Here is a 24,828-nt window from a genome sequence, read left to right as displayed (position 1 = left end):
TTTGAGGCCCTTGGTATGTTTATCATAATCACAAAAGTAAAATAAAACAGTTTCTCGATCATATGTCTCTTTAGCTATAAATTACAATATTATTATTAAGACTTAGCCAAAAGGAAAGATTTATAAACTATAAAGAGTTTTACCTCATGCAAAATTGTCATTTCTTTTTTAAGACATTAACTATTTTTTCTGAGGCCCTCCAAATACCTACAAATTTAAAATGTGGCCCTGCAAAAGGTTTGATTTTAAGACCACTAGTGTAGAGGAAGGAGAAATTAGGTTCTTACCTGCTAATTTTCTCTTTCTTTTAGGGGTCCTTTTATTAAGCTGCGGTAGGGATTTAACACTCGTAATATTGCGCATTAAACCGCCTGTCGTACTAGCCGCTAACACCTGCATTGAGCAGGCGTTAGTTTTTTAGCTGGCCGCGGGGGTTAGTGTGTGATGAAATGTCCGACACACTAACCCCTCTAGCATGGCTTGATAAAAGGACCCCTTAATCTCTCCAGACCGGCACAGATACGGATGGGTTACAGTTCCTCTGCCAGCAGGTGGAGACTGAGACAATTTTTGGCTGTAGTACAAGTGGGCTGTGCAGTCCCATCTATAATCAGTCTGATGAATAGCCAGGAAATAACTAAGCACAACAAAACAGACCAACTCTACGCCACAAAGGGTGGAGAATAAATATCTGCCCTCACAGGACATAGCCACTCTGTTGGATAATGATCAGTAGAAGAACCTTCAATGTCCCCACAGTTCACCAGCTAAACCAGCCGAACCAATGCCACTGTTCTTATTCATTCAATTATTCAGTAATGTATATAAAACATGCTCCCCAAAACTCAAAACAAACAGACCGAAAACTGCAGAAAAAATCCGTACTCTTCACGAAATCAAACTGCAACAAGAACGATAGGGCAGAGTTTGTGCCAGTACGGAGGGACCAAAAGAAAGAAAATTAGCAGGTAAGAACCTAATTTCTCGTTCTTTAGTGTCCTTCCAGACCGGCACAGATACAGATGGGATGTACCAAAGCAGTACTCATCATGGGTGGGACCCCCGAAGAGCCATCACAAGTACATGCTCACTGAACACTGCATCCCAACGTGCCTGAATGTCCACACAGTAGTGGTAAACAAAGAAATGTAGGAAAAGCCAGACCATCACTTTACAGATATCCACCGGAGGCACAAGAGAACACTCAGCCCAAGAAGCTGGAATGAGCTTTGAGGAAATCTGGAACAGGTTTCTTCTGAGGAAGGTACACTGAAGCGATAGCCTCCTTGATCCAGCATGCAATGGTAGCCTTAGACGCACCATCCCTCTTAAAAAACCAACGAGAACAAAAAGACAATCTGACTTACGGACCTCCTGGGTCCACTAACATAAGCCCGAGGGACCCTAAGGACATCTATCTTGCGCAACAGCCTCTGCTACACCAAGCCCTCCTGACTACCCAAGACTGGAAGAGCAGCGGACTGGCTGACATGAAATGGAGAGACGACCTTAGGAAGAAAGGAGGGAACCGTGTGCAGCATGACCCGCTCCCTAGAGAACTCCAGGAAGGGAGGCCTACATGAAAAGGCCTACAGTTCGGAAACTCATCTCACAGAAGTAATGGCCACCAGAAACACAGCTTTAAGAGTAATGTCCTTCAACGTGCAGGAGCCCAAGAGGCTTAAAAGGAGGATGAACTAACACTGAAAGCACCAGATTGAGATCTCAGGCTGGAACCGAAGGATAAACAGGAGGCTAAAGCAATTTTGCAGCTCTCTGGAGAAGAGGCCAAGTGCTGACTGTGCAATAGATTGTGAAAAGACATCAAAGCCCCACCTGAACCCGTAGAGAGAGCCCATTCTGCAAGAACTCCAAGATGGGAGCTTACCTGATCACTTCCAGGGAGGCCACCATCAAACCTAAGACCTGAAGATAATCCTGTGCCCAAGGAGAACGACAATCCATCAGAAAGCAAATCTGCGACTATAATTTCACACCCATGCTTTGGGCAGGAAAACTCTGTCCAGGCCGGTGTTGAAGAGAACTCTGAGATATTCCAAGCGCTGAGACGGAGACCTGCTTTTGGACAGTTTGAACATCCAGCCCAGAGTCTGTAGAAACTCCACAATCCGAGCCATGACCCGGGAGTTCTGAAAAGACTTTGCTCGAATTTTCCAAAAGTCTAGATAAGGATGAACCAAAATGCCCTCTTTGCGCAAACCCGCCGCTACCACAACCATAACCTTGGTGAAAGTTTGCAGAGCCATGGTCAGACCAAATGGAAGTGCACAGAACTGATAGTGCTTTCCCAAACTCGTAAAGCGAAGGAATCGCTGATGGGAGAGTCGAATCAGAATATGAAGCTAGGCCGTAAGGTCGAGGAAAGTCAGAAATTCTCTAGGCTGAACGGCTAGAATCACAGACTTCAGGGTCTTCATGAGAAAGGATAGAACCCAGAGTGCCCTGTTGACACCTTTCAGATCTAAAATTGGTCAAAAAGACCCCTCTTCTTGGACACCACAAAGTAAATGGAGTACCTACCGGTGCAAATCTCTTGAGAGGAACCGGAACCACAGCTTTGAGGTCCAGCAATCGCTGCAGTGTCTGTCGAAAAGCCCACTTCTTCCAAGCTGCCTAACAAGGGGACAACAGGAAACGATCTGGTAAGGGACGGTAAAACTCTAGAGCACCTACAGGACCCACTGATCCAAGGTAATCTTGGATAAAAGTCCCACAACCGGGTGCCTACTGGAACCAGGGGGGGGGGGGGAGGAGGACCCACAAGGAGTCATTGGGCCGGACGGGTGGAGGAGGGTTCACAGATGAAACACACCCTCCCCAACGGGCACCCCAAAAGGACTGCATGCGTTGAAAGAAGTGCTCCCTGGCAGGGAAGGAGGCTGCAACCCGGCCAGGGTGATAAGTGTGAAAGTCACGCAACCGACTCCCAACTGGTGCCACCATGAGATGCTGGTTGAGGATAGTCCTCCGGAAGCTGAGGCACTTTAGAATCATTCAAAGCCTAAACAAGCTTATCCAACTCCTCCCCAAAGAGGAAGGAGTCTCTAAATGAAAACTTACTGAGCTTAGCCTTAGAAGCCGTGTCCGCCGACTAACCCTGCAGCTAGAGAGTACAGTGAGCAGCTATGCTGAGGGCCATTGATTTGGCCAAGGCCCACAACAAATCATACATTGCATCTGAAAGATAAGAAACACCTAGCTCAATCTTAGCAAATTCCTGATCCACCAAGAATCAGTCATCAGACTCCCGGTCAAGGACCTGCTCGGACCATCGGAAACAAGCCCGGGCAACCAAATCGCTGCCTGGACAGCCAAGGCAGCCACTTCAAAACTCTGCTTAAGAAGAGACTCCATCTTACGATCCTGCGAGTCCCTCAAGGTCGAACTGCCCTCAATTGGCACTATATGTCTGGGTGCAATAGCCAACACTACCACATTGACCACAGGAGACTTAAAGGTATCCCTATCCCCATCAGGAATGCACACCAAGCGAAAAGTGCATCACATCCCGAATATCCTGATGCATAGGAAAAGAGTGGGAGGCTGACCAGATCCCCTGAAGCAGGGGGTTCACAACACGAGGGGTTTTTTTGCTTCCTCCTCATAACGCAAAACTGAAGAAACCTGCAGCTCTTCTTGATGAAAAATGCACACAATCAATGCATCCTTGCCCACTGGCATCTCTGAAAAACACCCTTCAACATCACCCGTCTCCCCCAAGAGGATCAGGTGAATCATCCATAAGTCCAAGTCCTCATCAGATGAAAACGTGTCTGCCACGAAAAAATCTTCATCTCAAGAAACCCGCAGCTGTTTTGACGAAGATGGGGGGACCTGAGCAGGAGCAAATGCTAAGGGTGTCTGAATGTGGGTAGAAGTGGAGGGAAAAGACTCCCCCGAAAAACCTGAGACACCCAGGGAGGAAGCAGGACCCCCAGCCGCCTGTAAGTAAGCCTTGTACATGGCCAAAACAAAATCAGGGGCAAAACCCTTTGGCGGCAAAGAAGCACTCACTGCAGAAGTAGGAGAGACATTCAAAACTTACTCCTGTCTCTCTAAGACAGGAGGTCACCTGAGGCCACAGGCAAAATGGCAGAGCTTCCCGCCAAAACCGGAGAAAAGCCCCCGAAAAACTCACCCATGGACTGTAGCGGCAAAGAGGCCTGCTGCTAAAGTGGAACTGCTGCTAAACCCAGCTAAAGTGGAACTGCTGGGAGCAGCTGCTATAGTGAAAAGGGAGTCCCCAGCACTGTCTGCAGTAAGTGAAACCTTTTTTTTCGCTGACCATCAGTGGCTAGGGAAAGTCCTGTGTAGGCATTAGAGGAAGAGCGGTGCATGCGCAAGGGTGAACCCTGCTCGCTGACACCCAAAGCTAACAAGGATTCCTCCTCGCAGCTGGAGCTCTTCGTGCACACGCCGGCCGCATTCACTGTTCGTTGGGCACACAATGAGCACTTTTTCCTTTTAAAAGTGCTCATTGTGAAAACCACTACAAAAAAAAAAAAAAACACCGGTTAACAATAAAAGTCAATTACAGTCAACTGAAGCTAATTGAAAGCTTCCCTTCAGACCAGCATTGCCTCAGGATTATTCTTTTTTCTTCAATAAAACTTTAGTAAGTAGACCCCACTGGCTCTCAAAGCTATATGCCTTGCCTGAGAAGTGGCAAGGCTTACAGCAGAGGCACCTATAGCTCAAAAAATTTTGGGGTAGGTGGGGGAAATGTGGTTGGACAGACCCCCGAAAGGGTCCCCCAAACTCAATCCGGCACCACATAAAAGGCAAGGCCAAATCAAAATCCAACAGGCCCTACACTAAATCAAAGACTGCACAGGCTTACGATTGTAAATGGGACTGCACAGCCCACTTGCACTACAGCCAAAAGTCATTGTCTCAGTCTCCACCTGCTGGCAGTGGAACGTAACCCCATCAGTATCTGTGCTGGTCCGGAGGGACGCTAAAGAAGGTGATTATGCTCCGACAGGCTTAGGCAGCATTTAAAGAACAGCCAGATTCTCTCACCTCATATTTGCTGAAGAGGTATGTTTATAAACTGCAGGAGTAGAATTCAGCCATCCATGGAACAACACTAGCTAGGGGAGGGATTGGGTCCTACAAATCAACTTATTGTTAGTGCTCTTTCAAAGGTATAAGGCACCCTATGCAAACCTTCTGCTTTGTCCCTGTCCCCAAATTAGCTGTCATATCCACAGCTTCTCTCCCCCCTAAAATTTTGATAATTAAATTCAACAAATCATGATTACCCCCACCATCACCATTCCCAGAACAATCATGTGCAAAATAAATAAATATATGCAAAACAAAATGCAATGTCTATCTTCCAGCAAAGAATAATTTGCAAAAGTCATTTATCCCAGGTTATCTAAAAATGGCCCACTCTCCCTGTAGGTAAAAGTTGTGTGACTACCAGGATATAGCTCCTTTTTCCTTGTCCCTGAGAAGCTGCTGTCCTAAACAACTGCCTAGTTTGCCAAATAGTTAAGCCAGCCTTGCTTATTGTAAATATCCTAATGACACCTTTACCAGTATTTCTTCTTTCCCCTTGGTAAACCTACCCTTCAGTGCTTTACATAAACAATCCATCTAAAAAGCCTTTGGATATTCTTCCAGACTATTTTTTCTTAGCTTACAACCTATCCTCTTGATTCTCTTCTGTATTCCATCCTTTTATGAATTCTTCCTATTGCATAACCTTATCATACATGTTCTTCAATGGTGCGTAGCCACAGGTGAGCTTGGATGGGTATTGGCCCACCCATTACAAAGGGACAAATACAAGATCTGTGCCGGGGGGGAGGGGGGTTGTAAGAGAAAGAAATGCTTGGTCTGCATGGGGAAAGGGGGCAGATAGAAAGTTAGAAATGGTTCATGCCTACTCAAAATATCAGGTCTGGCTACACTACTGCTTCAACCAATCACTTCAACAAAGATTTCTACTTTCAGCATTTAAGGAAGTCATTCTGTTAACCTCCATCTTGCAAGAAAAATACATTGCTAGATTAATATTAAGCTGGGGGGGAGGGCAGTCAATATGTTTTTGAATGCTGACTGCAGCCAGCTAAATTCAGTGCTGGCCCATATCTGGACACAAGCAATGAATATCCAGGTCATCAGCATGACCCAGAAATTATGCAGGTTCAGCCAATATCAGTGCCATGCTCACATAGCTAACTGGGCAAAGTTAAGATTGCCTTTTGTATAGTCCAACATAACTGGTTAGTTATATGAGCACCAACATTGACTATTAATAGTGCCCACATAACTCCTAGTTCTGCCCTGGCGCTAACCAGAGTACCATACTACCACAGTGGCCTGGGCCAATATTCAACAGCAATTTCAGATTAAATAATGCTGAATATCATCAGCTCTCAACCTACTCAGCTTGCTTAAGTAGACAGGAGCTTTTACTGCTTGCTTAAACCGTGCTGCTGAATATTGACCTCATTTTGTTTGTGGGTGTAATTTGTTATCATATATTATTAAATCTATGTGGGATAACAAATAGTTCACCATTCCACACCATGGAAACATAAACTTCAATATTCAAAGAAATATAGATGGCTTAGCAAGACTTATCTGCCTATGCCTTTAAAACTTGTCCTGGCTAACTAGCTAAATTTAGTTACCTAAATTTAATAGGTAGCAATCTTTTGTACTGTATAAGGACAATCCTCAAACAATAGGCAGACCAATTTCCCAGGCTTTGCAAACATTGTCTAAGCCGTTGTGAGACATTCAGTGGCTACTTTACTTTGTATTTTGCTACAACTGTATATTACATACTCGTAACTGCACCTAACACATTTACCACTCATTTGTCTGAGTATTTTTGATCCCTGAGGCAGGCGGTTCTCCAGCCAAAATATGTCCCATATTTTAAAGATGTTTTTAAAGTTGGTGCTTTTTCATTAAAAGGACTTTCTATTTTACTGTTCTGGAAATTCTTTGGTCTATCCCTACTTTGTTAAGAACATAAGAATTGCCGCTTCTGGGTCAGACCAGTGGTCCATCGTGCCCAGCAGTCCGCTCCAGCGGCGGCCCCTAGGTCAAAGACCAGTGCCCTAACTGAGACCAGCCCTACCTGCGTACGTTCCGGTTCAGCAGAAACTTGTCTAACTTTGTCTTGAATCCCTGGAGGGTGTTTTCCCCTATAACAGCCTCCGGAAGAGCGTTCCAGTTTTCCACCACTCTCTGGGTGAAGAACTTCCTTACGTTTGTACAGAATCTATCCCCTTTTAACTTTAGAGAGTGCCCTTTCGTTCTCCTTACCTTGGAGAGGGTGAACCACCTGTCTTTATCTACTAAGTCTAATCCCTTCAGTATCTTGAATATTTCCATCATGTCCCCTCTCAGTTTCCTCTTTTCAAGGGAAAAGAGGCCCAGTTTCTCTAATCTCTCACTGTACGGCAACTCCTCCAGCCCCTTAACCATTTTAGTCGCTATTCTCTAAACCCTTCCGAGTAGTACCGTGTCCTTCTTTATGTACGATGACCAGTGCTGGACACAGTATTCCAGGTGAGGGCGTACCATGGCCTGGTACAGCAGCATGATAACCTTCTCAGATCTTTTTGTGATCCCTTAATCATTCCTAGCATTCTGTTCGCCCTTTTCGCTGCCGCCGCACATTGAGCAGACGGCTTCATTGACTTGTCAACCAGTACTCCCAAGTTTCTTTCCTGAGGCGTCTCTCCAAGTACCGCCCCGGACATCCTGTATTCGTGTATAAGATTTTTGTTACTGACATGCATCACCTTACACTTATCCACATTGAACCTCATTTGCCACGTTGTGGCCCATTTCTTGAGCATGTTTATGTCATGTTGCAGATCTTCGCAATCCTCCTGCGTCTTCACTGCTCTGAATAACTTAGTATTGTCTTCAAATTTAATCACCTCACTCGTCGTGCCAATTTCCAGATCATTTATAAATATATTGAAGAGCATGGGCCCAAGCATCAAACCGTGCGGCACTCCACTGGTGACGCTTTTCCAGTACGAGTATTGTCCATTTATTCCCACTCTTTCCTATCCGCCAGCCAGTTTTTAATCCATGTGAGTATTTTACCCTCAATTTCATGGCTTGCAATTTTTCAAAGTACTTGTTCATGTGGAACCTTGTCGAACGCCTTCTGAAAATCCAGATATACAATGTTGACCGGGTCACCTTTGTCTATCTACCTGTTTACTCCCTTGAAGAAGTGCAGCAAGTTCGTCAAGCAAGATCTTCCTTTGCTGAAGCTGTGCTGGCTGGTTCTCATCAGATTGGGTTCGTCGTACTTAATGATGCTGTCCTTTATTAGTGCCTCTACCATCTTTCCCGGTACCGAGGTTTCCCAGATCACCCCTCAAACCTTTTTTGAAGATTGGTGTATAATTTGCCACATTTCAATCTTCCAGAATCCTTCCCGATTTGATTGACAGATTAGCTATTAGCTATAGCCCCTTTCAGTTCCTTGATTACCCTTGGATGGATGCCATCCAGCCCCGGGGATTTATCAATTTTAAGCCTATCAATCTGCCTGCATACCTCTTCTAGACTGACCGTCAACCCTGTCAGTTTCCTGTCTTCGTTTCCCGCGTATAGCCTGTCGGCTTCTTGTATGTTGTGGTATATCCTCTTCGGTAAACACAGATGCAAAAAATGTGTTCAGTTTGTCAGTGATGGCTTTGTCCTCCTTTAGCACTCCCTTTGTTCCATGGTTATCCAACGGCCCCATCGCTTCCTTTGCGGGTCGTTTCCCCTTAATATATCGAAAGAATGGCTTGAAGTTTTTTGCCTCTTTGGTTATTTTTTCCTCATAGTCTCTTTTGGCCCCTCTTACCGCCTTACGGCACCTGCTTTGATGCTGTTTGTGCTTTTTCCAGTTTCATCCGTTTTTGACCTTTTCCATTCCTTATACGAAGTCTTCTTGTCTCTGATCGCTTCCTTCACCGCTACAGTGAGCCATGCCGGTTCCTTGTTCTTTTTCCTCTTGGATCCCTTGTCGAAATGCGGTATATATAGATTTTGGGCCTTGGTGATTGTGTCCTTAAAAAAGGACCATGCTTGTTCTAGCGTCTTTACAGTGCTTATCCTTTTCTTAAATTTTCTTTCCCAGCATGAGTCTCATCCCTTTGTAATTCCCTTTTCGGAAGTTCAGCACCGTGCCTGTCATTCTGGATCAATGTTTCGCCCCTGTTGATCCTTGCTCTGTATTATTTGTATTTATAAAATGACAATTGTACAGAATATTGTTTCTTTTTATACTTTAATAAAATACGTTCAATATAAAATCATAACTATTTGAGGCTTGTGCAGATGGGATCAGATGGTTTGTGGGGACAGAGCTCGCAGAGATGGGATTTTTTTTCAGTCTTAGTAGTTTGCAGGTCCATAAAATAATTATTTTATTTCCTCCAGTCCATAGGTGTAAAAAGGTTGACGAACACTGATCTAAATGGTTGAAAGGGACAATTCTTCAAACTGAAACAATAAAAAATGGGTCATACAACAATATGGTTATTTTGATGTACATCAAGGAGATTGGGCTTTGCTCTGTAGAAAAATTAAGGGTTGATTTTCAGTGGATTTGTTGGGTGGGTTTGGGGATAGAGGGAGTTGTGGATAGTATTTTTTTTGGGTGGGCAGCTTGGCTAGGTTCTTGGATGTTTATTAGGGGGGGGAATGAATGAGTTCTGTGGGGTAATATGTTATGTGTTGTTTTCTTCATTTGTGCAGTATGAGTAGCCCTAGGCCATGTGGGGCATCTGCGATGGGCTTTGTATAATGGATTGGACCTTGTGGGTTGTTTTTGTTTTCTGTATGATGGTCCTGTATATACTGCTTTGGTGTTGGTTTTTATTTCAATAAAAATGTATTGATACCCACCCAAAATAATAATAGGTCATACATTTGAACACCTTTCTTGGTGCAACCCCAACCCTTTAGCTAATCCTCTACTATACGGTCTAGAGATAAATTTTGCACTTATAGATTCAAAAGTGGTTAAGTGTGCAAGTCCGTACATGTGGGCATAAAAGACCGTACAGTCAAACCACGGTTTGCAAGTGTTTGCAAGATGAGCAAAACACTCCTGCAAACTTTTGTCTCGCAAACCGGGAGCCGCCCCGATAAATGAGCACTGAACAATTGCAGGTTGCGCCGTCAGCCTTCCGCACCACGTTGGAGAATAGTCCTGCACCTCTTTCCTGCAAGAAGCCCCCAGCCAAACCCCTTACATGTTGACGTCGCAAAGACTAAAGCCGGTATTATATAATCGACTTTTCCAAATGGTAAGAGGCAAAAACTGCACGAAGCGCCACCGCATCTCTCCCTCATACTCCCGGTCCTACTTTAAAACTTGTTTTTTTCCCCCCGCTAAAAATAAGTCAGTAGAGGCACTACGTCACACAACGTACTTGCGGCCATTCTTGGAGGCGTCTCTCTGCCGCGTCCCGCCCCAGTTGCTGACGCAATTCCTGTTTCCGGGCGAGACGGAACGCGGCATGGGTAGGGGAGGTCCTAGCGTGGTTGACGGGTTCCTATTGGCTATCTTTAAAGGGAAAGGCAAGCTTCAAGGTAGGATGGGAGTTTGAGGGAGAGCATGGTGGCACGGACACCAGTACCTTAAGTTCTGGTTGAAGAGGAGCCATTGATGTGCGAGCAGCCTAATGCGTATGACTTTGCTGTTTCTGCAGGGGTGTTTGAGTAATTTGCTGTAAACCTGGTAGTCGGCATGTATGTACAGTGGTGTGCAAAACTCCTGCATCCACATGGTGAAATTGTATCCAGTTTGAAACTCAGTCCAATTGAGAACTTGTTGCACAAGCTGTTACTGGAAATATTAAAAAAAGCAACAGCCAACAATGAAGCAAGAGCTGATTGTGTCATTGATTGAAGCATGGAATAGGATTTTTATCACCAAGGAGCATCTGGTGAAGCTGGTTTACTTTATGCCCGAAAGGTGTCGCCTTGTCTGCAAGAGCAAAGGTTGGCCAATCAAATATTGAAAGCACTAGACAGGACAAAACAGCCCTTTTAAGGACTAACTAGAGAAATAAAAGTAAAACTAATAGTACCATATTTCCCCATGTATAGGCCGTGGCCTATACATGGGTTTTACAATCCCCTGCAGTGGGTGCAGCTTCCTTATATGGGGCGGCCTATCTAAAGACTGTAGATAAGCCACCCCATTGGAAGATTAGCCGCGGAGTCCCCTGTACCTGCAGCTCCCTCCTGGACAGCTACCGCCTGTCTCATCATGGCCAGCAGTGCAGGGCAGGAGCAATCTTTTCAGCATCCAGCCGGCCTCATGCTGCTTCCTCAATGCCTGCGCCAGTTCTCATGGGACTCGCGAGAACTGACACAGGCATTGAGGAAGCAGCACAGCGCCGGCTGGATGCTGAAAAGAATGCTCTTGCCCTGCTCTGCTGGCTGTGACGAGGCAGCCGGCGAAATTAATTGGGGTGGGGACGGACGTATAGGCTGCCCCATCGTATAGGCTGTTTTAGGTTTTAAAATGCTTAGATAATCCATGGCTAGTAACATGGGGCGGCTTATTTATGAGTTTTAAAACCTAAATCGACATTTCCTGCGGCTATACATGGGGGTGGCCTATACATGGGGAAATATGGTAATAGCATCTGTTATCCCAGGACAAGCAGGCAGCATATTCTTGACTGATGGGTGATGGCACCGACGGAGCCCCGGTACGGACAATTTTAGAGTGATTGCACTCTAAGAACTTGGAAAGTTCTGGCATGCCGCACCGCGCACGCGCGAGTGCCTTCCCGCCCGACAGAGGCGCGCGGTCCCCAGTTTCTTAGTTTCCGCGGAGCTAAGAAGACGCGTTTTTCAACGGCTGTTGAAAATTTTTTCTAACTTGCCTTCCCGCTCGCGTAAACCTTTTTGACTTTTTTGTCTTTTTCCTTTTCTTTAATTTTTGTAAAAAAAAAAAAAAAAAAAAACTTATTTTTTTCCTCAAATTTGGTTTTTCCCCGGCGGGGCCTTCTGCCACCATCGAGGCCTCGGCCTTCGATTTGGCTGAAGTCGTTTTTACGTTCATGCCCCCTCAGCCAGGGTTTAAAAAGTGCCAGCGGTGTGCTCGACCTATATCTCTCACGGACCCAAACAACTGGTGCCTTCAGTGTTTGGGTCCTGAGCATCAGGCCTCCACCTGCACCCGCTGTGCCACACTTAAAAAACGAACCCTGAAAAATCGCCAAATACAACAGCGATTACTGTTCGGTGCCGAGATGTCCGACCCCGCTCCATCGACTCCGGCTTCGGCACCAGTTCAGTCGGCACCCTCTTCTTCGACGCCACGCAACACCGCACCGGCGTCCCAGCATTCAGGTAAGCCGGCTAAGAAGCCTTCCCCGCTGGAGCGTCCTCCGGTCTCGAGTGCAGTGAGCCCAATCCTGCCGACTGTGAGGCGCCAGCGGAAGCGCTCCGCCCCTATTGAGGTGAGTCCCTCGACATCGGGCTCCTCATCTCCGGGGCGTCGAGCGGCACCGCAGGTACCGCAGAAGAAAAAGGCGGTGCCGGTGCCATCCCTTGATGACCGTATTGCGGCCATTCTCCAGGTGCAGCTCAAGGAGCAATTACAACAGCTCCTTCCAGCTATCCTGGCACCGAACCTTCCGGTGCCGGTCCGCACTGAGCCGGTACCGATAGTGGAACAGCCTGTACTGTCTGCATCCACTCCCTCGGTACCGCTTCACTCGACCTCATCGGTATCGATGCCACTCCTTGCACCGGAGCCGAGAGCTCAGCATCAGTCGGTGCAGACTTCGGCACCGGTGCCACCGATTACATCGCCGGGCTCGGTATCGATGAGGTCAGGTAAGTCGGTGCGCAAAACCCGACACGTAGAACTATCTACTCCAGAGTCTCGGGACCGTTCTTCCCATGTCAGGGATCCTGATCTGTGGGGAGATTCAGAGGAACCCTTTCTCTCTGAAGGGGAATGTTCCTCAGATGAGGAGGATTCTGCTGTACCTGACCCGTCCTCTAGGCATGACACTTCATCTTTCTCGAGTTTTTTGAAAGATATGTGTGACTCTTTGTCTATTCCTTTGTAGGCTGAGTCCAAAAAGTCTAAAGCTTTTTTGGATGCCCTTGACTTTGACCAACCTCCAAAGGAATTTTTGAAGCTCCCTCTTCACGACATCTTGAGGGAGACTTTCTATAAGAATTTGGAGACTCCCTTAACGGTTCCAGGGGCCCCACGTAAATTAGACTCTTTATACAAAGTAATTCCCATTCCTGGGTTCGACAAACCTCAACTTCCACACGAATCTTTACTTGTCGAATCTACCCTTAAAAAATCTTCAGGAGCCAGTGTATATGCTTCTGTACCTCCTGGCAGAGAGGGTAAAGCCATGGATAAATTTGGTAAGAGGCTCTACCAAAATGCAATGTTGGCAAATAGAGCTGGGAATTATGCCTTTCATTTTTCTTTCTACCTTAAACATCTCCTTACCACCATGGCTTCATTTGAGAAGTACCTTCCTCAACGTAAGCAACAATCCTTTCACCATTGCTTGTCGTCTCTGTTTCAACTGCGTAAGTTCATGGTTAGGTCCATTTACGACACCTTCGAACTTATATCCAGAGCGACAGCAATGTCTGTGGCTATGCGTCGTCTGGCCTGGCTTCGGGTGTCCGAACTTGATGTTAACCATCAAGATCGGTTAGCCAACGCCCCGTGCCTAGGGGATGAGCTTTTTGGAGAATCCATGGACTCGACCACTCAAAAGCTCTCTGCTCATGAGACACGCTGGGATACCCTACTTAAAAATAAGAAAAAGCCTCCTCCAGCAAGGCCTTTTAGGCAACAGTCGGCCTATCAACGCCGCTTCACAGCTCGCCCATTACCAGCAGCTGCCCAGCAACCCAGGCGTCAACGGCAGCAACAACGCCAGCCTCCCAGACAACATCAACAGCAGCAACCTGTCAAGCCACCTCCACAGCAGAAGACACAGCCCTTTTGACTTAATTCTCCAAAGTATAGCCAGTACTCCTATATCTGCTCTCCTGCCTCAACCTATAGGAGGTCGTCTTTCTCTGTTCCTCAGCCGGTGGGAAGTTATCACTTCGGACCAATGGGTCCTCAACATCATCCGCCACGGCTACTCTCTCAACTTTCAGACTCTTCCGCCCCAAAACCTGCCAAAAGAGTCTGCTTTGAACAGTCCTCAATCTGCCCTCCTTATTCAAGAGGTTCAATCCCTCCTCCTTCTGAACGCTATAGAAGAAGTTCCTCTAGATCAAAAGGGGCAGGGATTCTACTCCCATTATTTTCTAGTCCCCAAAAAAACGGGAGATCTCAGTCCAATCCTAGATCTTCGCGATCTCAACAAACATCTGGTAAAGGAAAAATTCAAGATGCTTTCTCTAGCCATTCTTTATCCTCTTCTCAATCAAGACGACTGGCTATGCTCCCTTGATCTCAAAGAGGCATACACTCACATACTGATCAATATAACCTCCAGACGGTATCTCCGCTTCATGATCAATCATTGTCATTACCAATACAAGGTGCTGCCCTTCGGTCTTGCTTCTTCTCCAAGGGTGTTCACCAAATGTCTTATTGTAGTAGCTGCATTTCTGCGCTCTCACCACCTTCAGGTATTCCCTTACCTGGACGACTGGTTAATCAAGGCCACATCCGCTCAAGCAGTACTCCTGGCCACCAACCAAACCATCCTATTTCTACAAATATTGGGATTCGAGATCAATCTACCCAAGTCTCATCTCATCCCCACTCAAAGACTTCAATTCATTGGAGCGATACTGGACACACTCCTCATGAGAGCATTCCTGCCATCCAACCGGCTTCAGACTCTTCAGTCTCTGTCAGCAGGTGCTTCCACAACATTCCATCTCGGCCAAGCAAATGATGATACTTTTGGGTCACATGGCATCCACAGTCCATGTCACACCCCTCGCACGTCTTCACCTGCGCACTCCTCAATGGACCCTTGCTACTCAGTGGTCCCAAGCGACGGATCCTTGCTCACGACACATATCTGTGACATCATCTCTTCGTCAGTCTCTACAATGGTGGTTGACATCCTCAAATCTATCCAGAGGTCTTCTGTTTCATCTACCTCCTCATCAACTAGTCATCACCACCGACGCCTCTCCTTATGCATGGGGAGCTCATTTGAACGAGTTCCAAACTCAAGGTCTTTGGACAGCCCAGGAAAAGAAGCATCACATCAATTTCCTGGAACTCAGAGCGATGTTTTATGCCCTCAAGGCCTTCCAACATCTTCTCTTTCCTCAGGTCCTCCTGCTGTGCACAGACAATCAAGTTGCAATGTACTACATCAACAAGCAGGGAGGGACGGGCTCTCGCAGCTTGTGCCAGGAAGCCCAGAAGATCTGGTCTTGGGCCATAAATCACCATCTCTTCCTGAAAGCTATCTACATTCAGGGAGAAAAGAATTCCTTAGCGGACAAACTCAGCAGAATTCTCCAGCCTCACGAGTGGACACTCGATCCTTTCACTCTACAGTCTATCTTCGCTCAGTGGGGCACCCCTCAGATAGACCTCTTTGCAGCTCCTCACAATCACCAGCTGCCCCTATTCTGTTCCAGACTCTACTCTCCTCACCGTCTGGCGGCGGATGCATTTCTCCTCGACTGGTCAAATCTGTTCCTGTATGCTTTCCCTCCTCTGCCTCTCATGTTGAGAACCTTGTTCAAGCTCAAGAGGGAACGTGCCACCATGATTCTGATTGCTCCGAGGTGGCCCAGGCAACATTGGTTCTCCCTTCTACTTCAACTCAGTTCCAGGGAACCTTTTCTTCTTCCACTGTTTTCTTCTCTGCTTACACAGCATCAGGAGACCCTTCTACATCCCAACCTCCAGTCTCTGCACCTGACAGCTTGGTATCTCTCGGGCTGACCTCTCATGATACTCGTTTATCTCAGCCTGTTTGTTCCATTCTAGATGCCTCCAGGAAACCAGCCACTCTGCAATGTTACCATCAGAAGTGGACAAGATTTTCTTCCTGGTGTCTTCTTCATCATCTTGATCCAACTTCGCTGGCAGTGGAGACATTGTTGGATTATTTGCTTTCTTTGTCTGACTCTGGCCTTAAATCTTCTTCCATCAGAGTTCACCTCAGTGCCATTGCTGCTTTTCATGAGCCGGTCCATGGAAAACTTTTATCAGCTCATCCCCTGGTGTCCAGGTTCATGCGGGGTCTTTTCAATGTGAAACCACCTCTTAAAGCCCCTCCTGTCATCTGGGATCTCAATGTGGTTCTTTCTGCCTTAATGAAGCCTCCATTTGAACCTTTGGCTACCACTCCTTTCAAGTTTCTCACTTGGAAGGTACTTTTCCTTATTGCTCTTACCTCTGCCAGGAGGGTCAGTGAGCTACATGCTCTAGTCGCAGATCCACCTTTTACGGTTTTTCATCATGACAAGGTGGTTCTGCGTACACATCCAAAGTTTCTCCCTAAGGTTGTCTCTGAATTCCATCTCAACCAATCCATTGTTCTGCCTGTTTTCTTTCCGAAACCTCATTCTCATTCTGGGGAACAGGCTCTACATACTTTGGATTGTAAGAGAGCTCTAGCTTACTATCTAGAGCGTACGAAACCCCACAGATCAGTTCCCCAACTCTTTCTGTCCTTTGATCCGAACAAATTGGGACGTCCTGTTTCTAAACGTACGTTGTCTAATTGGCTAGCAGCGTGCATTTCATTCTGTTATGCTCAGATCGGACTGACACTGGAAGGTTCTGTCACGGCCCATAGAGTCTGAGCAATGGCAGCATCTGTAGCTTTCCTCCGTTCCACTCCTATTGAGGAAATCTGCAAGGCTGCTACTTGGTCCTCAGTTCATACTTTTACATCTCATTATTGTCTGGATGCATTCTCCAGACGGGATGGACACTTCGGCCAATCTGTTTTGCAAAATTTGTTTTCCTAATGGCCAACCTTCCCTCCATCCCTCTTTTTGTTAGCTTGGAGGTCACCCATCAGTCAAGAATATGCTGCCTGCTTGTCCTGGGATAAAGCACAGTTACTTACCGTAACAGGTGTTATCCAGGGACAGCAGGCAGATATTCTTGCGTCCCTCCCACCTCCCTGGGTTGGCTTCTTAGCTGGCTTATCATAACTGGGGACCGCGCGCCTCTGTCGGGCGGGAAGGCACTCGCGCGTGCGCGGTGCGGCATGCCAGAACTTTCCAAGTTCTTAGAGTGCAATCACTCTAAAATTGTCTGTACCGGGGCTCCGTCGGTGCCGTCACCCATCAGTCAAGAATATCTGCCTGCTGTCCCTGGATAACACCTGTTACGGTAAGTAACTGTGCTTTTCTACAATTTAATATCATACAGCCATACAAGCACAATATATTATTATCCCAGGACAAGCAGGCAGCATATTCCCACACATGGGTGACGTCACCGACGGAGCCCCGCAGCGGACAGCCTCGAAAGCAAACTTGCTTGAAGATCTCGAACTTTCGAGCACTGCACCGCGCCTGCGCGCGTGCCTTCCCGCCCGAACTAGGGGGCGCATCTCCTGAGAGGATCCTCAGTTCGTTTATTTCCGCGGAGACAAGAAGACACGTTTTCTTTCTCTGCAGCATTGCCTTCTCATCACCGCGGCTGTTTCTTTATCTAAAGTCGGTCGCTGTGTTTATCTTCTTCTTCTTTATTTTTCTATTAATTAAAAAAAAAAAAAAAAAAAATATTAAACAATTTGTTTTTCTTTTTTGTCCGACCGTCGAGCTTTGGGCCTAGGCCCATTAGCTCCTTCGTTCGACACGGACTTTATTTTTTCCATGTCCCGGCCTCTTACCGGGTTTAAACATTGTCGACAGTGTAATCGGGTGATTTCGGTCACCGATCCCCACTGCCGTTGTTTACAGTGCCTGGGTTCTTCTCATTCCCCAGAAGATTGTCATCGCTGCTTCACCCTTACTCCACGGGCTTTTCGGCTACGTTGTGCTCAATTTTTTCAACTTTTCGGCATGGAGCAATCTTCGGATCCGGCCTCGACCTTGGCGGCTGCCCTGGTCTCGAAGGCTTCGACTCCGACAACGTCGACACCTGTGGTCTCGAAGGCCTCGACCCAGACTCCGGCTGGAGTTTCGGTCTCGAAGACCTCGACCTATTCTGCTTCGGTTGCCTCGAAGACGACCCCATCCACGAAGTCTTCTACGGGGGGTAAGTCTCCGAGTTCCCTTTCAGGTGCCGTATCCAAGAAGCCACCAGAGTCCTCGGCACGTCCAGCTTCGAAGCGTACCTCCAAGATAAGGGAATACTCACCTTCGAGGTCGCCCTCTTCGGAGCGTACTGCTGCACCTACGAGGTCAGAATCTTCTGTCTCGGTGCCGATGCTGGAAGACATGTTAAAATCTATACTTACCACTCAGATTTCCTCTTTAGTGGCTCAACTGGTCCCGTCCTCGACCTTGCCTCGGACTGATCAGCCAGTTACTCAACCAGAGCTTCCAGTCTCCCGAGGCCGATCCCGGACACCGAAGAACATTTCTTCGTCGGATTCTTCTCCGGGCTCGCCTCCTCCGAAGCACCGGTCGAAGCATTCAAGACCTGTTACTTCCAAGCTTCGGAGGGAGTCTTCGACCTTCGATACCGAGACTTCTTTACCTCGCTCTTCGAAGACATAGCATGGCTCCCGACATCATCGAGCCTCGACTCGAAGCCCTTCTCGATCGAGAACACCGTCGAAGCCAGTCCGTCGAGACAGTTCTCCTCACACCTCGACTCATTCTGTACCACGTACACCTGGTACTTCTCCATCCAGGAGTTTGAAAAGAAAACATTCTCTTACTCCACCTCACAGTGCAGCTTCTTCTGTTACTCTACGTTTGGAATCAGACCTTTCACCATACTCTAGAGAGGCTTCTCCATCCTATTCAGCTCTGCCTAAATCTCGCAGTGGCTCTCCTGAGGAAACATCTGATCCTAAATCAATTTCTTTTGCTAAATTTATTTTTGATATGGGCCAAGCTCTCAAGCTAGACCTTCATTCAGACTCCAAATATACTCCTGAATACTTAGCAGATATGGAACTTCCTCATCCACCGAAAGAGTCACTCAGATTACCTATGACTCCTGTTCTGCAGCAGACCTTCACTCGCAATATGGAAACTCCTTATTCCATCACTGCTATCCCATCCAAGTTAGAATCCCGTTATCGAACGGTCCCATGTAAAGGCTATGAAAAGTCTCAACTCTCTCACCAATCTCTGGTAGTTGAATCCTCATTGAAGAAAGCACATCCTTCCAAAATTTATTCTTCAGTTCCTCCTGGTAGAGAAGGCCGTACCATGGATAAATTTGGTCGACGTTTATACCAGAACTCTATGATAGCAAATAGAGTTCTTAATTATAACTACATATTTACGTCCTACTTTAACCATTTTCTAAAGATTTTACCTTCCTTTTACCCGGACATCTCTACCAATCGTCTATCAGAATTTAAAAATATTCTTAAGACTCTTTCTCAGTTGAGACTATTCATGTTACAAGCTTCCTATGATGCCTTTGAACTCTCGTCCAGAGTATCTGCATTTGCTGTAGCCATGCGTCGGTTAGCATGGTTACGTATAGTGGACATGGATCCTAACCTTCAGGATAGATTAGCTAATCTTCCTTGTCAAGGAAATGAGTTATTTGATGACTCTATTGAGGCGGCTACCAAGCGCCTTTCAGAACATGAGCGCTCTTTTGCTTCCCTCATTCGTCCAAAACCTAAACCTGTACCAACTAGAGGTTTCAAACAAACTCCACGTCGCTATCCGCAGAAAACAACTCCTGCTTTTTCTAGACCTCCTTCTCGTCGGCCTCCTCCACAACAACGACAACAGAAGTCTCAGACCCCTGCTGCCACCAAGCTTGCTCAGTCTTTTTGACAATCTCGACCTGAGCATTCAAATTTCTCTGTTTCCAAATTCTCCCCTCCCCATAGGGGGTCGCCTGTCCACATTTTATCATCAATGGGAGCTCATTACATCAGATCTCTGGGTACTTTCCATCATACGAGAGGGATACTCTCTTCGACTCCTTCAGGTACCTCCAGATCGCCATCCAAGAGAGTGTCTTTCAAATCAGTCGCATCTTCCCCTCCTTCTTCAAGAGGCTCGAGCTCTTCTTCTCCTGCGAGCAGTGGAGGAAGTTCCTCTTTCCCAAAGGAACTTGGGATTCTACTCCCGTTATTTTCTAGTTCCCAAAAAGACGGGGGATTTGCGACCGATTTTGGATCTCAGAGCTCTCAACAAATATCTAGTCAAAGAGAAATTTCGAATGCTCACTCTACCAACTCTATATTCCTTGATGGATCAAGGGGATTGGATGTGCTCCCTCGATCTCAAAGAGGTCTATACTCATATCCAGCGTTTCGCAAGTACCTCAGATTCCAAGTAGGAAATCTTCATCTTCAGTACAGAGTTCTCCCCTTCGGATTGGCTTCTTCCCCCAGGGTTTTCACCAAATGCCTAGTGGTTGTGGCTGCAGCTCTTCGCAACCAGGGTCTCCAAGTATTTCCATACCTAGACGACTGGCTCATCAAGGCTCCCTCTTTTTCAGAGGTTATTGCAGCGACCCAACAGACTATTCTTTTTCTACAAAGTTTGGGATTTCACATCAATTTTCCCAAATCTCAGCTGACTCCTTCTCAGTCTCTCCTGTTCATAGGAGCAACTCTGGACACTATCAATCTGAGAGCATACCTTCCACAACCACGTCAGGATGCACTCCTTCAAATTTCTCAACAATTCCTCCAACTTTCCACTGTTCCAGCAAGGAAAATGATGGTTCTGCTCGGTCACATGGCTTCTACAGTTCATGTGGTTCCTTTTGCCAGACTTCACCTTCGCATTCCTCAATGGACGCTGGCATCTCAGTGGCAACAATCAGTGGATCCACCAACTCGACTAATTTCCATCACTCCTTCATTAAAGAAGTCTCTCCGTTGGTGGATGCTCTCTTTGAATCTTTCCAGAGGTTTACTGTTTTACCCTCTTCCTCATCAGAAGGTCCTCACAACCGACTCGTCAATGTACGCATGGGGAGCTCATGTGGACGGTCTTTGCACTCAAGGGCTCTGGACCCAAGCGGACCGGCGGTGTCCTATAAATCTGTTGGAACTCAGAGCGATATTCTATGCTCTCAAAGCTTTTCAACATCTACTTCACGACATGGTGATTCTAGTACGTACCGACAACCAAGTAGCCATGTATTATGTCAACAAACAGGGAGGGACGGGATCTCACTCCCTCTGTCAAGAAGCTCTGAAATTGTGGCATTGGGCGATTCTTCACAACATATTCCTCAGAGCGGTTTATATTCAGGGTCAACACAATTATTTGGCAGACAAATTGAGTCATATTCTACAACCTCACGAATGGACACTCAATTCTCCTACTCTTCGCCAAATTTTTGCTCGTTGGGGGACTCCGCAGATAGACCTGTTTGCGTCTCCTCTCAACTTCAAACTGCCTCAATTTTGCTCCTGCATCTATACTCCTCAACGCCTCGAAGCGGATGCGTTTCTACTGGACTGGAGGAATCAGTTCCTTTATGCTTTTCCTCCGTTTCCTCTGATTCTCAAGACTCTAGTCAAGTTGAAATCAGACCATGCCACCATGATTCTGATAGCTCCTCGGTGGCCCAGACAACCTTGGTTCTCCCTTCTACTTCAACTCAGCACCAGGGAGCCTCTACTTCTGCCAATATTTCCTTCTCTACTCACGCAGAATCACGGATCTTTGCTTCATCCCAATCTACAGTCTCTACATTTGACAGCTTGGTACCTTTCTATATAACAGACTTTTCTCAGTTCTCTCCGTCTGTTCAAGATATCTTACTTGCTTCCAGAAAACCATCAACTAGACAATGTTATGGTCAAAAATGGACAAGATTCTCTGTTTGGTGTTCTACACGTAATTTACCACCCAAATCTGCTTCCTTGACATCAGTTCTGGACTATTTACTTCATATATCACAATCTGGACTTCAGACTACATCTATTCGAGTCCACCTTAGTGCTATAGCTGCTTTTCATCAACCCTTGGATGGAAAACCCCTTTCTGCACATCCTATGATTTCTCGTTTTATGAAAGGACTTCTCAACCTCCATCCTCCTCTTAAACCACCCCCTGTGGTTTGGGATCTCAATGTTGTTTTAGCTCAACTTATGAAATCTCCTTTTGAACCACTTGACAAAGCTCATCTCAAGTATCTCACTTGGAAAGCTGTTTTCATGATCGCCCTCACTTCTGCTCGTCGTGTCAGTGAGTTACAAGCGCTGGTGGCTGATCCACCTTTCACAGACTTTCACCATGACAAGGTTGTTCTCCGTACTCATCCTAAATTCTTACCTAAAGTTGTTTCAGAATTTCATATCAATCAGTCTATTGTTTTGCCTGTATTTTTTCCAAAGCCTCATTCTCATCCAGGAGAAGCGGCTCTTCATACCTTGGACTGTAAACGTGCTTTGGCTTTCTACCTCCAACGCACTCAACTTCACAGAACATCTCCTCAACTTTTCATATCTTTTGATCCGAACAGGTTGGGACGTCCTATATCAAAACGCACAATCTCCAACTGGATGGCTGCTTGCATTTCATTCTGCTACGCTCAGGCTGGTCTTTCCTTGCAAGGTCGAGTGACGGGCCACAAAGTTAGAGCTATGGCGGCGTCTGTAGCTTTCCTCCTATTGAGGAAATCTGCAAGGCTGCCACTTGGTCCTCGGTTCATACTTTCACCTCTCATTATTGTCTGGATACCTTATCCAGGAGGGATGGCCATTTTGGCCAATCTGTTTTGCAAAATCTTTTTTCGTAATATGCCAACTTCCCTCCATCCCTTTCTATTTAGCTTGGAGGTCACCCATGTGTGGGAATATGCTGCCTGCTTGTCCTGGGATAAAGCACAGTTACTTACCGTAACAGTTGTTATCCAGGGACAGCAGGCAGATATTCCCACAACCCTCCCACCTCCCCTGGTTGGCTTCTTGGCTAGGTATCTGAACTGAGGATCCTCTCAGGAGATGCGCCCCCTAGTTCGGGCGGGAAGGCACGCGCGCAGGCGCGGTGCACTGCTCGAAAGTTCGAGATCTTCAAGCAAGTTTGCTTTCGAGGCTGTCCGCTGCGGGGCTCCGTCGGTGACGTCACCCATGTGTGGGAATATCTGCCTGCTGTCCCTGGATAACAACTGTTACGGTAAGTAACTGTGCTTTATTGCCAATGTTCAAAAACATTTCTCTGGACTGAAAATTTATTTAAGCACATTTTTATCAAATATATACAGTAACTGAACATATGATAGTAGAATGGAAAATTAAATTAATACATAAATGGTTGCATAGCTTAAAGTGCATCAAACAAGTCAAGTGATGTAGGACTTTTGCACACCACTGTATGTTGGAAGGCTGTAGCAGCTCCCGTCTATTCTGTTCTGGCTGAGCTGTTTTCCAGCAGATTTCATCTTCGCTTGTGTTTTTATGCTTCTAAACTTGTGTGATCTTTGTTTTGGTTTCATATGAAGCCTATTCGCTTTACTCATTTTTTGAAAAGAAAAAGATTGCACAATATTTTTCTCCATACTGCTTCAAATGATCTGTTTTGTATAATTTTTGTTTGTAGAGTTTTCATTTTAGGAAACAAAAGCAGCCATGGCAGACTGGAAGTCTTTTATCCCAGATGAGGACGAATTAGAGGAGGAGGAAGAAGGGGCTGAAACTGGAGGTATAACTAGGACAGAGAGGGTTGTGAGTTGAGTATGGGAAGTAAGTTTCAACAATTTGAGTGGTTAGCAAAGTTTGATCATTTCATCTTTGTATGTTATGTCTTACTAGTTTTTTAGCCCGTTACGTTAATGGGTGCTAGAATAGATGTGTAGACTTAGGCATTTCTTTCTTTCTGTATGTCTGTCTGTCTTTCTTTCTCTCTCCTTGGCCCCGTCTGTCTTTCGGGGGGTATTCGCTCCATAAGACGCACCCTTATTTCCACCCACTTTTGAGTGGGAAAAAAGTGTGTCTTACGGAGTGAAAAATACAGTAATTCTGTTCACCCCCCTCCTTTTTATTATTTTGTATGTGGAGGGGTCGAATGGAAGATAATCGGGGAAGGTAATTGAGGAGGAGGAGCTATGGTGTGAAACTGTCAACCAAGCCACCCCCTTTATTTAATTCTGTGGGACAGCCTCAGCAGTTCGGTGGGTTTTATAAAGTTCTCTAGATTGAACCTGCTGATCCATGTAAGTTATCCTCTCTGGGATGATAACCTCTTTTCCCCAACCCCATGAGCTCCTTTATTTTGGGGGGGTGTATGTGGGGAGAGGATGGGTTATGTTTTGCTTTGATTGCTTTGATACTATACTTTATTCTTTTCCCAAATGGGGGATACTGTGTGTATACCTAAGGTGACCATATGTCCTGTTTTGAATGGGACCATCCTGTTTCAGACCCCCCCCTGTCCCCACACACAGCTTCGGGATGCTGAAATTTCCCGTTTTCAGGATGGAGGAGAGATGAAATAAGGGAAAAATGAAAAAAGCAATTGGGGGAGTAGAGTGTGGTTGTAGATGAACTGAGGGAAAAGAGGGACTGGTTAGAGAAAAGTGCTATAAATGGCTTGAATGGAGGGAGAGAGAGAGTGAGTGAGTATGTAAGTAAGTATGATGCTGATACACTGGGAGAGATTTGGCCACATTCCCTGCCCCTGCTCTTGAATTTAGATGCAGGCTGTCCATCACTACCATTCACTACCAAAAGTACCTTTTGTTTTTCCATTTTTTTTCTTTGCTGAGTGAGG

At 46.3% G+C, this 24,828-nt stretch overlaps 2 protein-coding genes across 7 annotated transcripts in view; one reads left to right on the top strand and one right to left on the bottom strand.

Moving 5' to 3' along the window:
* LOC117353437 overlaps positions 1-10,536 on the bottom strand; it is a 117,877-nt gene extending 107,341 nt beyond the window's left edge. The window contains exon 1 of one of the 4 annotated variants that reach the window (XM_033929369.1): positions 10,440-10,536. In XM_033929369.1, coding sequence (XP_033785260.1) covers positions 10,440-10,528 — 89 coding nt within the window. In that variant the 5' untranslated portion in view covers positions 10,529-10,536. Of the gene's footprint in view, positions 1-10,259; positions 10,406-10,439 lie in introns of those variants that run through there. The other 3 variants (XM_033929371.1, XM_033929368.1, XM_033929373.1) reach the window with 3 other exon arrangements.
* Positions 10,479-24,828, top strand: part of XRCC6 (X-ray repair cross complementing 6) — a 116,544-nt gene continuing 102,194 nt past the window's right edge. Inside the window, exons 1-2 of one of the 3 annotated variants that reach the window (XM_033929366.1) lie at positions 10,479-10,599; positions 23,659-23,760. In XM_033929366.1, coding sequence (XP_033785257.1) covers positions 23,688-23,760 — 73 coding nt within the window. In that variant the 5' untranslated portion in view covers positions 10,479-10,599; positions 23,659-23,687. The other 2 variants (XM_033929365.1, XM_033929367.1) reach the window with 2 other exon arrangements.

This window comes from Geotrypetes seraphini, chromosome 2, assembly GCF_902459505.1.
Source record: "Geotrypetes seraphini chromosome 2, aGeoSer1.1, whole genome shotgun sequence".
In the NCBI taxonomy this organism is placed as follows: Eukaryota; Metazoa; Chordata; class Amphibia; order Gymnophiona; family Dermophiidae; genus Geotrypetes; species Geotrypetes seraphini.
This window is presented reverse-complemented; position numbering and strand designations above follow the sequence as displayed.